Genomic DNA, 16597 nt, shown 5'->3' with positions numbered 1-16597 from the left:
TTATGACAACAATTAAAACATTAGTCTCGTCGTAAACGACAATGGTGCTTAGCACGGAAGAAAGTAGCCGGAGGAATTATGTTCTCTATAAAAGTAGGCAACGAGCAAAATCCCTCATCCAGTCGACTGGTGGCTGCAGCCGAAATCGCGAGGACATGGCTACGTGGGTAAGTGGACGATCGTTATTTTAATAATCCCGATGAGGAGAGATCGGAAAGCTTCGCGTCCCGGTAGACTCGCGCACCGGTTGAATCCCATTAAGACGCTTGGTCCTTCTTCTCCATCCAGAGATTCCGCTTTTAGCCAAGTTTCCCGCCCGGTATATTTAGTTCGCGCTCCGCATTAATGCAGCTTTAAACGCGCTCGAACTTACTAATGGATGCCGGCGGCTCTGATACGGAGCGCGCAAACAGTCACTTCCGGTTGGCCGTAGAGCCTCGACGAGGACGAATACGAGGATGACGATGACGAAAGAGCGAAACGAGTCGACGGCCACAGCGACTCCCGTCCGACGACAAAAGCTCCCGGAGCTTCTTTTGTATAGATTGCTTTGTCCTTGATTAAATTCCAAGCTATTAAGCGGACGCCGACGCGGACTCTAGTTTGAATTTCAAGGAGTGTATAAAGTATAATACGAGTCAAGACGCTGCGGAGGCACTCTGCCATTTTACCTCGACGGAAATACGGTGCGTGAAGGACAATTTTCAAAACTTTACTCTAAAATCAAATAGGAATATAGTTGGGATAAATAATTTGGTTGGGGAAACGGTAATGAGCCTTGGGAGTGAGAGAATGAAAGCTTGGTGTAAAAGTGTGTGTATGTGTGTGTGTGTGTGTGTGAAAGAGAGGGAGAGCGAGAATTTATAAGTGAATCGACGCGGAAAGGGCAAAGGAGAAAATGTCCAGCAAGAGAAAGGTTCGTATCAGATTCCGAGTGACTGTAATTTGTCGAGGTATTTAGTCGAGTGGCAGCCAATTAAAAACGTTAATTAAGCCGAGCTTTTAAGACCTTCGAGAAGCAGTTCGCTATTTGGCGATTCTTCGGCGTGAAACGTTAATCGACCGAGGCAGATTAAACTCCGACGGAAGTTGGGTGTACCGGTCAGTGGATGTCGTTGCTCAGTGTGAAATAAAAGTTTGGATCTGCGTAACGTTTGAGATTAATTATAGAGGCGTGGATGATGGGATGTTGAGAATTGAGAGTAGAAAGTTTGGTTTATAGGGGTATTGGTGTATTTATGGGAATAACGTCAAGTGGACAAATTTACAGGCGTGGTTATCGGTGGCTGGCCTACTCCTGGTGGCGACGTCGACGTCGTCGCTAGCGGTCGGTCAGGACCCGAGGGCCGAGGCTAAAAATGCTATAGAGACGACGACGAAGCCCTCGACTGGCGGACAGTCCAAGGGAGCTGCTACAAAGGCGACGAAAGTAGTGCCGGAAGTTCCGACGATACCGGCCACGAAGAATCCGCAGAAACGTCAGTTGGGCAATGCGGAAGGCATATCCTTCGAAGGACTGGGCCAGACACTATCTCCGATAGTCCAGAGTCCCTTGCCGTCCTTACTGCAGGCTTCGACGTTCGGGTCAAACTTAAGGAGTAACTTGGCAGTTTCCGGCAATCATGCGATAAAGCCGATTCTGGAGAACAGGGCGAACCACGAGGCAGTGGCGTCATCAGCGAACCACGTCGCATTCGTGACGCCTGGCCTGGCGCAGCAGAGACGTAGTTTTGTAGGTGACAGCCAACTCTCCGCCTCGTTCCACAGCGATATGGCCAGGCACGGCCATCACAAGCATCATCACGGCCACCACCATCATCATCACGGTCACCACGGCCATCACGATCATCACTCCCATCATGACCACCACGACAAGCACCATCATCATCACGGCCATAAGCATCACCATGACCACCACGAGGAGCACAAGCACCACGAAGACCACAAACATCATCATGGCCATCATCATCACGAGGAACATCACGAGGACCACGGGCACAAGCATCACGAGGAACACAAGCACCATCATGGTCACGAGCACAAGCATCATCACGGCCATGACCACAAGCACAAGCACCACGAGGAGCACAAACATCACGGCGAGCATCATCACCATCACGGTCACCATCATCACTCCAAGCACGAGCATCACGAGGAGCACAAGCATCACGCCGAGCACCACCACCATCATAAGCACAATCATCATAACGAGCATCACCATCATCATGAGCATCATCACGTGAACGAGCACCACCATCATCATTCCCACAAGGAATCCGAGACCCATCACCATCATCACGGTCACGAGCACAAGGAGCATCACAAGCACGAACACAAGGGTGACCATCATCATCATCATGGTCACGAGCACAAGGAACACCACCACGAGGAGCATCATCATGGTCATCACGAGGAGCACCACGAGAAGCACGGCCACGAGCACAAGGAGCATCATGACGAGCATCATCATCATAAGCATCACGAGGACCATCATGAGAAACACGGCCATGACCACAAGGAGCATCATCACGAGGACCATCATCATCATCATCACGAGGACCACCATCACAAGCATCACGAGGAGCACGGTCACAAGCATCATCACGAGCATAAGCATGGCCACAAAGAGGAACATCATCACGGTCATCACGAGGATCATCATCATCATCATCACGAGGACCACAAGCATCATCATCACGGCCATCACAAGCACGGGCATCATCACAAAGGGGAGCACCATCATCACGAGAGTCACCATCATCACGGCCATCATCATCACGGACATCATCATCACGGGCATCATCACAAGATGTTCGATTTCGACGCATCGCAAAAGCACGAAACGTTCGCACTTCCGGAAGCCACAGCCCCCATCGTAGTCTCAACGGGAACATCGGAAATTCGCAAGGTCAGAGCTGATTCGCGCAAGATTTCCAAGATACCGGAAGTGCTCTTAGCCAATCCTAAACTCGCTACGAAGATCCAGATCTAGGCCGAACGGACCCAGCCGTCAATAAGTACTCTTTTTCAAACGTATCTCTCTTGTATGTATCCCTGTTAAACACCCTCGAGAAATAAAGTCTTTTCACCTATCCCCGTGTGTCTCGTAACTGTTCCTCCTCGTTTTTCGTATCTTCCTTCCGGAGCCGAGGCTGACTGCGCGAGCCGGAAACCACCAACGCAAATAATGGACAATAAAATTTTATCTTATCAAGCCATGCCGCTGTTCCGGACCAGGGTAATGGCGATCTTTTTAATTGAGGCTTCCGAGTAAATGGGAAAAAAGTTAGATTGAGAAAACGCGGTACAGTTCTTTGGCAAACAAGATAATACCTCGATACAAGGAATACCACTCGCGACAATATCTCAGCGATTTAGCAAGAATTTATCGTGCAACTAATCCTCTTTCCTTGGAGGGGGTAGTGGAGGGAAGGGGAGGGGGGGGGGGGGGTTGCAAGTTTCGAGAAACTTTCTTCGGAAGTTTTGCGCTGGTGAATGAACCGAGTCGAGAGCCTAGGTGTTTGCAAGTATGGAGGCAAGGGAGGACAATACCAGCAACGGGGAGGGCAAAGGGAAAGAAGAGTAGCAAGTTGAAGTAGCAAGAAGAGATAGCACATCAGTGGAGAAAGGGTAAGGGGACGATCGAACGGCGTTCTTCCATCAGAGGATTATCTCTCGTCCAAGCGTAAGAAACGGCCGGCCAAAGAAAATCAAAAGATTCCCAATATGATCTCAAAAACCATCGAAAAATGTCGCGCATGCTCCTCACCTTCTGCCCTATATACAGAACCCACAAAAAACAGACTTCGCCTGTATAAAAAGGCGGCAAGTACATAAACCATTTAGCATAAATAATATAGTAAAATTATCCAATTAAAAAAAGTAGTGAAATCCAAATATTAGGCAAGTTTATTTTTTCACCTTAGCAAAAGTTAAATTTTTGAAAAAAAAGGAACAACAAAGTTACTTGCCGGGCCCGTAATGTCCATGCACAGTGAGAAATAGAATCGCTGTGTTTCGGCTAACTTCACTCTGTATTTTAACATGACATTTGCTATACTACGCTATAGCTGAATCTCACACACGATTCAATTTCCCACTGTGCATGGACATTACGGGCCCGGCAAGTAACTTTGTTGTTCCTTTTTTTTCAAAAATTTAACTTTTGCTAAGGTGAAAAAATAAACTTGCCTAATATTTGGATTTCACTACTTTTTTTAATTGGATAATTTTACTATATTATTTATGCTAAATGGTTTATGTACTTGCCGCCTTTTTATACAGGCGAAGTCTGTTTTTTGTGGGATTTCATAACGTTTTGTAAGAGTATAATATTTAAAAAATTAAATAATTCTTTTAATTTTTCTACAGAATTTAAAGAAAATTTCCATACTTCTCGTTTTTTGAAACAGCAGAGCTTAACTAATAAAATAATATATATTAATATTGAAAAAATATCACAGTCAACGCATTGAGTTTATTGATATTTGTAATGCATTCTGCATAAATGAACTTCATAATTAATGCCCCGGCTACTTGTTTAATGTTTTCAGTTTCACTATAATAAAAGTTTGATTAAATTTTTCATAATCAATAAACATACTTTCAACATATAAAAATAATTAAGTAAAATGTATGTTTTAATTAATTTACATTTTCTGTTTATCAACATTTGACTTTTACCACCATCTGACCTTGCCAGACTTCACTAGTTTCATCAACTACTTGAGTTGATACTGGGGCAAGACTAGACAAGCAATTCGCAAAGCTTTGAATAAGCTACAATCAAGCATATATTCAAAGCTGACTATGTCGTTTTGCATACCACGTTTCTTTTTAGCACCAGTTACTATCACATTTATGCTGCTAATTCTTGACAAAGGTGATATAGGAGATATATTAGCGAGTCGTCCTTATAACATTTCCTGTGCCAGAGTCCTCAAATGTTCGTTTCGCTAATTTCTATACACTGTTGAAACTGGTCGGATTTCTGGTGCTGCAAAATGGAGTGGAAACCATTAATTTTTGGACTGAGTTTCAATTGAGAATAAACGTGCATTTTTTCATGCATACCAATGACTAGTATACTGCCTTTGGCCTAGAATACTAGCATAGGTAACAGAGGAAAACAATCAACAGTTATTAACTCAATTTTACAGAATTTCATCCAATGAATCTCATCCTTAAATTATGGCTGAGCAATGGATGACGATTATCGGAATATTGGCTTATTCTTACTTTGCCAATCTTTCAATGCTTTCATCCTTGCCTGTTTCAAATACCAGAATGCAGGAATGAAAAGCCCAATGTTTGATTCAACTCCAATAGTCAGTATGTGAGCGAACCTTCTTCCTTGGTTTTCTAATTCAATTGTACCAAATGTATTTAAGTCAAAGCACAAGTATTACTATTTGCTATAATAAACTTGCACAGTGACTGTAAAATACTAAATGATAACACTATGCGTAAGCCTGAAATCAAATTCATCATTTAACAATCTTAATCTTCAAAGAAAATAAATATTTGAAGGAACATGAAACATCTCAGTTACTTACCAGTATTTGATTTTGCCCCATCTCCATTTTCTTTATTGCTTGTTGACCTAACTTCTGTAATATTTGGTTGTCTTCGCATCTTTTGTAAACATCTACTATCGTATAATTTGTTCAAATCCAAATACTGGTCAACTTGTTTTTTACGTAAATAAAGATTTTTTGGAATGTTTCATATCTTTCAAATTAGCATTGCCATAATTTAATCTGAAATATTTGTTTATATATATATGATATAACCTATCGGATAATTACAATCAATATCAGTTTAAAGAAAACAAAAAGCAAAACATGCATTTGATTAATGATTTCAATACCTGAAAGTTTAGCATATGATTATTAAGTACCTTAACAATTTCTTTCAATTAATATCCTCCTGATAATGACCGATGCACATTACTGTTGAAAGTATATTTCTCATTGGCACAGACTTGTAAATATTAATTTTATTTAATCCAGTCAGCTCTATCCTCATCAATGAATATGAAAATATTCTGTCTTAATTTATCTGCAAAAAGAAATACCACAAAGTACCACAAAGTATATACTACATCCTGTATTGTAAAATATAATATTATACTTATCTAATTCGCGAATCCTTCAGTCACTGTTAATTGAATTATTTGTGATTGTAGAAATTAACAGATGCAATATCGCAACACGATGAATAACCTCACTGCATTAAAATAAAAATAACCTCACATTACAATTTACACAGTTCAATATAGTCGCCGAATTGACAGTTCACAACCATACATAGTTTGATCGTTGAGTATATTATGTTGGAAGCGTTGTGAAAATGACGTCATTTTTCTTAGCGACCAACTTCAGCCCGAGACATACACTCTGGCTGGAGAAGAAGAAGATGACGGAAAGAAATTAAATTCGTTATATATATAGCTAACAGATTATGAGATCTCTGGATTGCGTGAACCAATTTTGATGTTTATGGGCTCAAATAAAAGCTTGTTCTAATCCATTTCAAGAAAAGCTTTACTGAAATCATGACAGTGTTTCATTGACGGAAAAAAATCGATTTAAAAATTGAGACGGCCAATCTTGCTGTATAAGATACAGTAGTGCCTGGACGGCGGTATAGACACGTCTATACCTACTTTTATGTACTTGCCGTCGAGACACTACCGTGTCTCTTGATCTAGACTAACATCTGAGATATTGTTGCTGCTGTATTGTTTAGGGGACGACAATAAAAAAATGTAAGTTTGCCCGGAAAGTATGAAGCAATTCTGTCTCGACTCTTCGGGGAAAACAATACTATAAGGACAAACTTTGGCTTTCTATTTTCCACGACAACTTTATCGAATGGTCCAAGACAAACTTTGACTCCTCCAACTAATTTTGCACTGAAAATTATTTTCGCTTCGATCATGCTTTCTGCGGATACTCTTCTCCCTCGGTCCTAAAAACTCCGAACCCAAGAAGAATCTCTCTCTGTCTTTCGGTTTCGGATAGAAATGGAAGAAAAGTTAGTGGAATAAAGGGATTGTCGCTGATATCGTCCAATCTAATTTCGAGCAACTGCATTCGACGTTTTACGCCAACAGTGAATTTTCACTGCTAAGAATTTTCGCCAAGAATCTCGAGAACACAGCAGACCTGACAAAAAGAGACCGGTAGAGGGAAAAAGCGAGATCGAAGGGGGTGGTGAAGAGGGGGGGGGGAGAGAGAGAGTAAGAGAGGACACGTAGCAGAGAATCCGATCTTTCTCACGAGAAGAAACTCACGAAAACTACTCTCAGGGACTCCTCTCTCGGGAGTAAATTCATTCGTAAACGTAGCATGCTTGATAAAACCTGTCCCATGGTAATTTAAATTTAGGGACTCCGTGCTGATCCATTTGTAAAAACTTCTGCTCCCAGTGCAAGGACAATTAGAATTAGATTTGTTACGATAATTCTTTCGATCGACAGAATAACAACCAAAGCTACTTATGAGGAATTATTGACAATTTAACACGATATCAAATGGGTGGTAAGTCATTCAATACTCATGAACGTTCTATTTGTGCAAGTTTTTACTAAAATAGAGATATTACTTTTTCAATATAAAATAATATGTGCTTTATTATATATTGATTTCGCAATATCATTGAGTATATTTGATAAAATCTGTCCAATGGTTATTTAAATCTAAATACATCGTGCTGTTACATTAATAAACACTTCTCCCAGTATAAAAATAAACAGAATTATATTTGTTTAAAAAACTTTTTGGTTGAATAGAGTAGCAATCGGATCAACTTATAAAGAGTTACTGACAATTTAACAAGATACCAATAAGTGGTAAGCTAGTCAATACTGATAAAAGTTCTTTCAGCAAGTTTATCAGTAAAGTAGAACTATTGCCACCGATACACAATAATATATACCTTATTATACACTATCTAGTGAGATATCGTGGAATACTATAGTATTATGAGTGGTGCTTCGAGTGAAAAACAGAAGACTCGTTGGAATTGCAAAATTAATTTGATCGGATGTTCCTGCCTAAGGATAGGAAAGCAGTCGAGTCAACACGAAGAATCGGAAGAATACCAGAAGAACGAAGAATATGAGAGAAACGGTTCGTCGCTATAACGATCATAAAGGAGACTGCAGGGAAGCATGGAACGACTCCTCGTGAATCTTTGTTTTCCTTCGTTTATAAATAATTCATGTTCCCAGATAGGTCGTTTCTATTAAAAATTACGAAAGACACAAGGACGTCTCAAACCATCCCAATCTCTTATCCAGCTCACGGGGTGAAAGTAAATCGTGCGATCCATATCTGGTACAATCGAGCGATCATCGAAATGGGCCAGGTTACTTAACAAAATTAATTAAATTTCTAGGATTAAAATCTCCACTCTCATACATACATATATATATATATATACGAAAGCAAAATTAATTTCGCCAAAAGTTCGTCGAAAGTAGAGGAAACGCTTCGGAGCGTCGATGCTCTGTAGAAGTAAGGGATGAAGAGAAATAGAAAGAATAGGGTGGGGTGGGGGGGGGGGGGATATCCAGGTAGGAGAAGGCACGATCTCGTGGCTGGACGGCTGTGAAGGAGGAAATGCAACATCGTGCCGGGGCTGGCTAAGTTTGAGCGCTTTATTCTCTCCGCCCGTTCATAAATAATTCAGTCGGCAAATACTTTAATTACGCGAGGTACACCGGCAGCGGAAAGCGTGGATGCCTCGGCAGATAATACCAAAGAGTACGCTACCGTTAGTTTGCGAGTGCAGGAGCACCCTTATCCTTCGGAGCGACACAGGAACCTGGAATCGTATACATTCGAAGAGCTCTAATAGTCTGAATAAATATAGAGTGCTGGAATAATATAATGGATGGTGGAGAATTTTGTTCAGCCGTTGTGTGTCGAAGGGGGAAATTGGAGAGGGGGGGGGGGGGTTGGACTCTGGATGGGTGAAAAGGGTCAAGCAAATCGATACTATGGAGCGTAGCTAATGGTGTGTATCGCGTAACGGGCTTGATATCGTTATTAGCTGCGGATCGCCACTTTGGGCGTTGCTGCAATTTAGAGAGAAAGCTTTCCAGGCCTCACCCACATGGCACCGGTACAAACGTCTACATCCCAGCGTCGATGGACAAACTTCGCAAAAGCCACGTGACCGTTACCGGAAATTAAGATCAATCGGAAATCACAGTTTCTTTTCCATACTTTTTATCCTTTTGTGTGTATATGTTTATATGTGTAACATCTCTGGGAACGGTTTTTCTCCATTTTTAATTTATCGACGTGCAAAAAGCACGCGCTTCTCTTAATTCTCTTGCAAATTTTAGCGCTCTCCCTCTGCATATTCACGATGCGTGTATACCGTCAATGAAAATTGCACCGGGTGCAAAGTTAATTTAAACGCGGCGAACGCGTCGCATTCCCTGCAATAGTTTACTCTATATTTTGAAGTTTACGCTTTGAATGCTCATCGATTACACACCGCGACAGTTATCAATATCCGTGGCAAGCTGTCCGTTCCGAACCATTGTTCTTATTATATCGAGCGGATATTTGTTCATATTTTCCAGGCTGGCCTCTCGGTAATCGAATAGGGTAGTTCTGTCGGAGCACGCGCCTACGTTTGTTGGAACGGGGCCAGGTACAACTGGTGGTAGGACACGCGGTACTCTCTGCCAAATTGAGCAGCGAAAAACTCGGATCGAGAAATAACCGAAGAAACTTCTTCCACCTTTAAATCGACTCTCTTCGGGTACCGATAGTCTTGGTGGCATGCGCGTGTAAGAAACTCTGTAACGTATTTTTTCTCTTGGTTTATATATTTTGATTAATGTTTGTGTGTGTGAATATGGAGAAGATTTAAGAGTAATTTTGTATTATCGCAAATACAACTGATAGAACGAATCGAACATGGCGAGGTAGGACAAAAGCAAGAAAAATTACATTGTTACACGTTACACCTTTATGGAGTATGCGAATTACGCGCGTCTTTTTCTTGGTATATATAATTTAATTAATGTGTGTTTGTGTGTGTGAATATGGAGAAAATTCAAGAGTAATGTTGTATTATTGCAAATACAACTGATAGAACGAATCGAACATGGCGAGGCAGGACAAAAGCAAGAAAAATCACATTGGCACACGTTACACGTTCGTGGAGTACGCGGAATACACGCTTCTGCCGGACGAACGTGGCTAACGTTAACTTGATTTATGGTACAGTTAGAAAACTGGACAAGAAAGAGAGAAAGAGAGAGAGGAATTTCCCGTGATGAGATAAACAAGTTAGCGATCAGCCCTTTTGCTTCAATTCGTGTGTGATTGTGAAAGAGAAAATTAAAAATATAATTCCGAGAGCTTGTTCTTATCTGCTTTAATTTGCCACTGGGTATACTCTCTGCGATAATGGATCATTTGAAAGGCCGGATCTAATTTCATCCAGGATGATAAATGAACCGAAAGATGGTAAATAGTAGGGGAAAAAATTTATCGGTTTATGTTGACGAAGCCCGAGGCAAAATAGTTTGTCGAGCGTTCCCGCGCGCGTGCTTGTGTGTTTGTGGCTGTAGCGGCTATGTGTATGGGTTTTTGCGCCAATGTCCAAATCCCTTAAACCGAGTCCAGCCGCACGCGTTAGCTTGGTAAAGAAAAATTCAATTTCCTAAGTTTATTTGCCGCCGGATGTTTGTCCCACGAACGGATTTACAAAACAGATCCCTTTTCTAGTCCGAGTGTGGAACTTCTTACCACTTCTTTATGCTGGACGAAATATCGGAAACTCCCGTCGCAAAAGCTTTTCCGCTCCTGTCGCCTCTCGCACGTATGAAGAAACTTTGGAAATTCGGTGGACGCCGATAATGTAAATTTAAATGGTGCAAAGCTTTTCCTCGCTGTATTGCATGTTATTATTATTATTATTAAATCAAAAAACGCCTTTTGGTGATGTGTACAAACGTAGAAAGATAAAGAAGAAAGATTTTGCATTTTAAGAGTTTTTCCATCAGCCAGTCCCCTCCGATCGTTCCATCAAAAGGAATGTTATCGCTGCCAATGATCGACAGTTTATTTTCTACTCTCTAATGGTATGGAGTCTGCGGGTTCATACATAAAGAAAAGTTTGTAATAAAGTTTAATAATTATTTTTGTTCCAAGTACACTATTAATATATATATATATATATATATATATATATATATATATATATACAGGTGCATGTCGAAAATAACATTTGACGTCGCTGTTGAACCCAGCGAAGCACGTAGGAAGCCTGAGAATCTCCCAAGTACTTGATGTTTTTTTCCAAGCGATGGTACAAAGTTACCATGTAAAGTAAACTCGAAAATAAAGTTGAATAATTATTTTTCATCGGAAGCACAGCGTTACAGGATGGTACTCCGCGAATAACATTGGAGCTTCGTCGATGGATGCAGTGGAGCGTGAAAAGGTATACATAGCCGGAAGGTTTGCGAGGCGACACTATGTGATTCCGGGAAGGGACTAAGAGTCAGATGTGGCGGGACTGGCGGGGACGTGGCTGAAAACCGACGAGAACAACGAACGGGGAACCGACGAAGATCCCCCGTATAGAATTGGCAATGCGCGTGCGCTCTCCCCCGACCCCTCCGCGTATTCTGCGCGCTCTCTTCCCTTCCCATTTCCCCATTAGCAGCAAACAGTCGGGCCTGCAACTCTGAACCGCCAACAAGTTTCCCGCGCGTGTCGATTCAAAGCACACCACACCTATCGCGAGCGGAAACTTGCACGAAATTCATCAATCTCCTCTGTGGAAATAACTTTCACCGATTTGGTTCCTCAAGAGTTCAAGGTCATCTGAAGTCAACCTCGGTCGAATTAGCTGGGAGAAAATTAATATAAGGAGATCGAGGGTAACTTTGACAATTTCTGTCGAGTTTCGGAATGTGCCGGAGGGGGTATAATAGCGACGGGAAAATTGTTCGCTGGATTCGTCCTGCAAGTTCTGGAGACTGCGGTTAATGGACGCGTTAACAATGCTTCTATGTAGATATTACAATGTGTTATACGGTAGCTTTGAATTCGGATCGGGCTGACAATGTGTATAGACAGCATTGTTGTCGGGAGTATCTAGGAATTAAATAGTTTAACCGGTGAGTGTTCGTCGGCCTCGAGAGCGCTTCGGGTGGATCCCTAGCTTTTCTGTTTATCGTGCAAGGTGGATCGTGAGAAGTTTTTACGCGCGGATACGCGTAAAAGCTTGACAGTGGAAGGATGAAAAATTCAGCAGGAAAAGCCGTCGGGAGGTGGCACGCGTGAAAAATGGGAGGGACGACTAAGAAATATCATGGTGATGGGGATGTATCTAACTAAGAAGGGTCCTGCGTACAGAAATTCAGTGGCAAAGCCTGGGTCATTTCTAACGAGCGAATTGTGACGTTGGGGGGTCGTGAGTGAGGGGTAGATTCGTTTAAACGTTAATTAATTATTCCTGCTTGATGAATATTGAATCTGTCGAATTTTCGAATTTATTGTCAGAAAAATTAATGAAACTCTCTTGATCGAGTAAATTCAGTGGTAGAGCTCGAGTCAATTCCAACAAGTGAATTGACGATGGAGAAGTTATAAATGAAGGGAATATTGGTTAAACTTTACCATTAGACCGCTTGTGCTTTTTCCGAGTGAATTTTTAAACACGATCTACGACTATTTTGACTATTAACGATATATTTATGATGAAGAGTCGTGAAAATATGGCTCCCGGCTCTTGAATAGCAGCATCCAGTAGTCTAAAGGTTATATCCTTAATTAATGAATGTCGGTAGATGAATGTCGAATCTTAGAATGAGCCAATAAAAAATGGATGAGACTTGAATAGGTAAATCCAGCGGAAAATTCCTATCAATTCTAACAAGCGAGTCGACAATGGTGGGCTCGTAAGCGGAGGAGGGAGATTCGTTAAATCGCTAATTAATTATCACCGGTGGATGAATATCGAGTCTGTCGAATTTTCGCAAATTTCAATGAAAAAAAGAACGAATAAAAATTAATCGGATAAATTCAGTGGTAAAGCTTAGGTTAATTCCGACAAGCGAGCCGACAATCGAGAGATCACAAATGATGTGTGAGGGGGGAGGGAGGCGATTCGTTAAATCACAAATTAATTATCACCGGTAGATGAATATCGAATCCGGCGCGTTTGTTGATAGAAAAATTGATGAAACTTGATTATTAGGTATATAGCACGGGAGTGAGTACAGTGGGTGAGGCAAGCTTGAGGGGGAAATATTTCCACAGTGGGGAATGTTGGACGTGCGACATTAACGAGCTTAATCCTTTCAGAGGATCGGAAAAGTGGCCGTCCGTTGGGAAGGGGCGATCCATTAGCGCCGAATGACACTGGTACGTGTCGTGTGTGGCAGGGAGTGCAATCCGTGCAATCGTAAACGTGATCGGGCCACTAGTGATCTAGCAGGACGCACGAGCACGCGATCAATCGCGCAAGACTGAATTTCGCTTTAAAAGCCTGTCCTTTTATAGCGCGCCTTCGAACCTTCGAAATAATGAGTAACCGGGCAGGAAATGCCTCGATTCTGCTAGGAAAAACGCATCGCTATTTAGGCCACCCACCTTAATTAAACTAATCAAGTACACGGCTAACCGTATTACGTACTACAACCTATACAGGACCGTCGAGCGAAGTCGACAAAAAGTGGTCAAGGCTAAAGTGGAATAACCGGCGGGATTGGATCCGGAACGATCTGTGGCATGTTGAAAAATTGGCGAGCTCTCGAAGATGTGTGAAGACGAATACCCGGTAGATAAGAGGAGAGCACCGTGGCAGTCCGAGCCGTGAACCTCGTTATTCCGCAAGAAACCAACTGTCACGTGTGTGAGATAAGGATCGTCCTGCGCGGAAAAATCTTTCAGGATATTCCATCGAACGGATTCGTTAAAGCGTGGCGTGAGCGTGCAGTGGATAACGATGATGTACGCAGCTCGATAATAATGCAAATTTTTCCAAATAAAAATCCAGAGACTTGGATGTTCCTCCATCTTGCGAACCCTTGAGAGAACCCGTTACTCCGCACAGTGGGGACCGGAAGTTGTGGGTGATAAAGATCCTGGCAGAGAGATTCGTTTGGATCGTGCGGGATTATAGTGATCGAGAACGTGGAATATATATCTATATAGATGACCAAAGGTGAGAAGTGGTCTCGATTTCAGGAGTCGATTATAAATGGTCATGAAGGGAGTCCTGGTTAACTGGGGCGATAACTCGGGAGTGGAAGTGGTGGAAGAAATGTCCGAGGTAAAATCGGCGAGGAGAACGGAGAGAGAGAGTGTTGTAGTTGGAGGATCATATGGCTATATATAGGTGGTGAATAGAGAGAAAGAGAGTGTGTGTGTGGAGAGTTGGTGGACTGCCGATGAAAGGGATAGTAGGGTATAGAGGTGGTAGAGGAAGAAGAGGAAGAAGAAGAGGAAGAAGGAGAAGAAGGAGGAGGAGGAGGAGGAGAAGTGCTGCCGCTGCTGCTGCTGGTGAAGGAGAAGGTGGTGGTTTTGCGCGTGACGGTGAAATCGTTGCTTTGGCTTTAAAGGAGGAGGGGGAGGGGGTGAGTGATTCTGCGACGAGGGTGGCTGGCAAAGGGAAACTTTGAAAGAGGAAGGACGTAAAGGGTCCTGCGAGCGAGCCAGTTGGTCGACGGTGATGGCATGAGGAGAGTGCTAAGAGGGAACGACCAGTCTAGCGAGGAGGAGGAGGATGAGGATGGTGGTGGGTGTGATGGTCCTGGGTCAGTTCCTGACGAGGATCCTGCTGGCGGCCCACGTTGGGGATCGGCTAGCCGCTGCGCGACGCATTCTCAAGGATGTGCCCCTCGTCGACGGGTAAGTCCTGCTCGTGTTTACAGTCTGTTTCTAAAAACTCGACGTTGTATATATTCCTCGCCGAACAAAGACACTGCGGAATGGTCCTTGATCGTTCCTTGTATCGACTTTGCCCCAGCAATATCTCTCGATAAATGGGTTATCGGATACGAAAGCCGCTTCTCTGGCGTTTCAGCTTTTCTTGCTGCAAATTGGAACGGTCTCTCGAACAATCCAGATCCGGATAGCTGCTGCGGCAAATAGCCGCCAGTTCTCAACGGTCCGGCGTACGAGTTATACGATTCTGGATAACGAAGGCTAACTCGAGACTCTTGCCTGCAACGTTATTGCTCGAGGGGGCCTTTTCTTGAAAATGGGCCGCTATAGCTGTACAAACATCTATAGCTTTGTCGATTCAATCCCCACCCATCCTCTCTTTCTACCGAGAACTCGGATAACGGCGATATGCCAGAAGCAGATCGGAACTGTGCAAAAAGCTAGTGTAAACAGACGGAAAAAAATAAGCTATACGTAAGGCGCTTTCACTCGATAGAAAAGGTATAGATTTCGTGCTGAGTCGTGGCAAATATAAAAGCAGACAGCAGTATCAATAGCAATGAGCAACGGATCGATTATATAAATATATACAGAGCGCTTTATAGGTTTTTTTTTGGGGTCACACAGCGTGCCAGAGGTATCGCAACCTAAAAAACAATTTTAATCTTACTAAAATATATCATACTAAAAGCAGCATCATTAAATCCGTGTATAAAACAGTATTATCCTGTTAAACGTGGTCAAATAATATTAAAATAATTCTTTTAACAAAATATTGCAACTAAAGAAGTAGTAAAATCAATATTTGAGCAAGCACTTTTAATCAATGCTAATACTAATGATGTTTACCAGCGAAAAATAGTATTGATAAAAGTTGGTCCAAAATTCTTAACATCCACACACCAAAAAATGTAATTAATCAAAGTCCTAATATTATCAAAGGAGCAAACACCGCAGGGATTAATCGTCGCAAAAAGATCTTCGCAAAATTGAAATCACTGCGAGGTCGTTATATATATATATATAAAAAGAGAAAAGGAACGCTTTAAATGCAGAGTGGCAGAAGTAGGAACTCGTGTTAACCGACCTTTTGTTTACAGTGGATGCTAAACCACTTCTTGTAACATTCCCCAAACACTCGAGAGACGTATTTATCAATAATTCGAAGAACTTTGCTCGAGTCGCAGTGTCGAGCACCAAACGTTTTGTTCTCCGAATCGAATGTTTTCGTTCGTTGGCTACTCGGGAACGTCCGCGTATAAATACATACTAATTCGTCCGCCAGCGTCATGTTTCCAACTTCTTCGAACCACACACGATTATTTCCCTCCACACGGGGACTACTATTTTTGTTATTAAAATTCGACTCTGGACAATTCTCGCATTTAATATTTATCTCGACTGTTATATTAGCGGGTAGAACTTTTCCAGACATTTAGCACCCTCGGTAGAACCACGCGAAATTATTTTTCTTCGGCAAGCTGCCAGCAATTTTCCAACCAAGCATTTTATCAGGCGCTTATAATATATATATAAAAGTTTGATAATAAAGATTCGGAAAGGCCGTGTGGCTTTGTGCCTCATTTACTTTGGACGCCAGTGGCAAAAATGTTAACGACGATTTAACTGGCGAGTTTTCTTGACTCTGTTGCGTTATTTTAGCGAAA

At 42.2% G+C, this 16597-nt stretch overlaps 2 protein-coding genes across 2 annotated transcripts in view; both read left to right on the top strand.

Moving 5' to 3' along the window:
• Positions 1–898: 898 nt before the first annotated feature.
• On the top strand, positions 899–2992 carry LOC136780500 (sarcoplasmic reticulum histidine-rich calcium-binding protein-like). The gene is made up of 3 exons (XM_066738897.1): positions 899–953; positions 1008–1147; positions 1223–2992. Exons 1-3 carry the CDS (start codon positions 899–901, stop codon positions 2990–2992), a joined length of 1965 nt encoding a protein of 654 aa, XP_066594994.1.
• Positions 2993–11725: 8733 nt separating this feature from the next.
• Positions 11726–16597, top strand: part of LOC136776636 (dipeptidase 1) — a 29521-nt gene continuing 24649 nt past the window's right edge. Inside the window, exons 1-2 of the mRNA XM_066732328.1 lie at positions 11726–11917; positions 13347–14894. Of these exons, the coding sequence (XP_066588425.1) occupies positions 14770–14894 (125 nt within the window). The 5' untranslated portion in view covers positions 11726–11917; positions 13347–14769. The remainder of the gene's footprint in view (positions 11918–13346; positions 14895–16597) is intronic.

This window comes from Prorops nasuta, unplaced genomic scaffold (assembly GCF_024137725.1).
Source record: "Prorops nasuta isolate Cenicafe-Biocafe unplaced genomic scaffold, Cenicafe_Pnas_1.2 PNAS00002, whole genome shotgun sequence".
Classification (NCBI taxonomy): Eukaryota; Metazoa; Arthropoda; class Insecta; order Hymenoptera; family Bethylidae; genus Prorops; species Prorops nasuta.
Note: the sequence above shows the minus strand (reverse complement) of the source record. Positions and strands in the feature narration are given on the sequence as shown.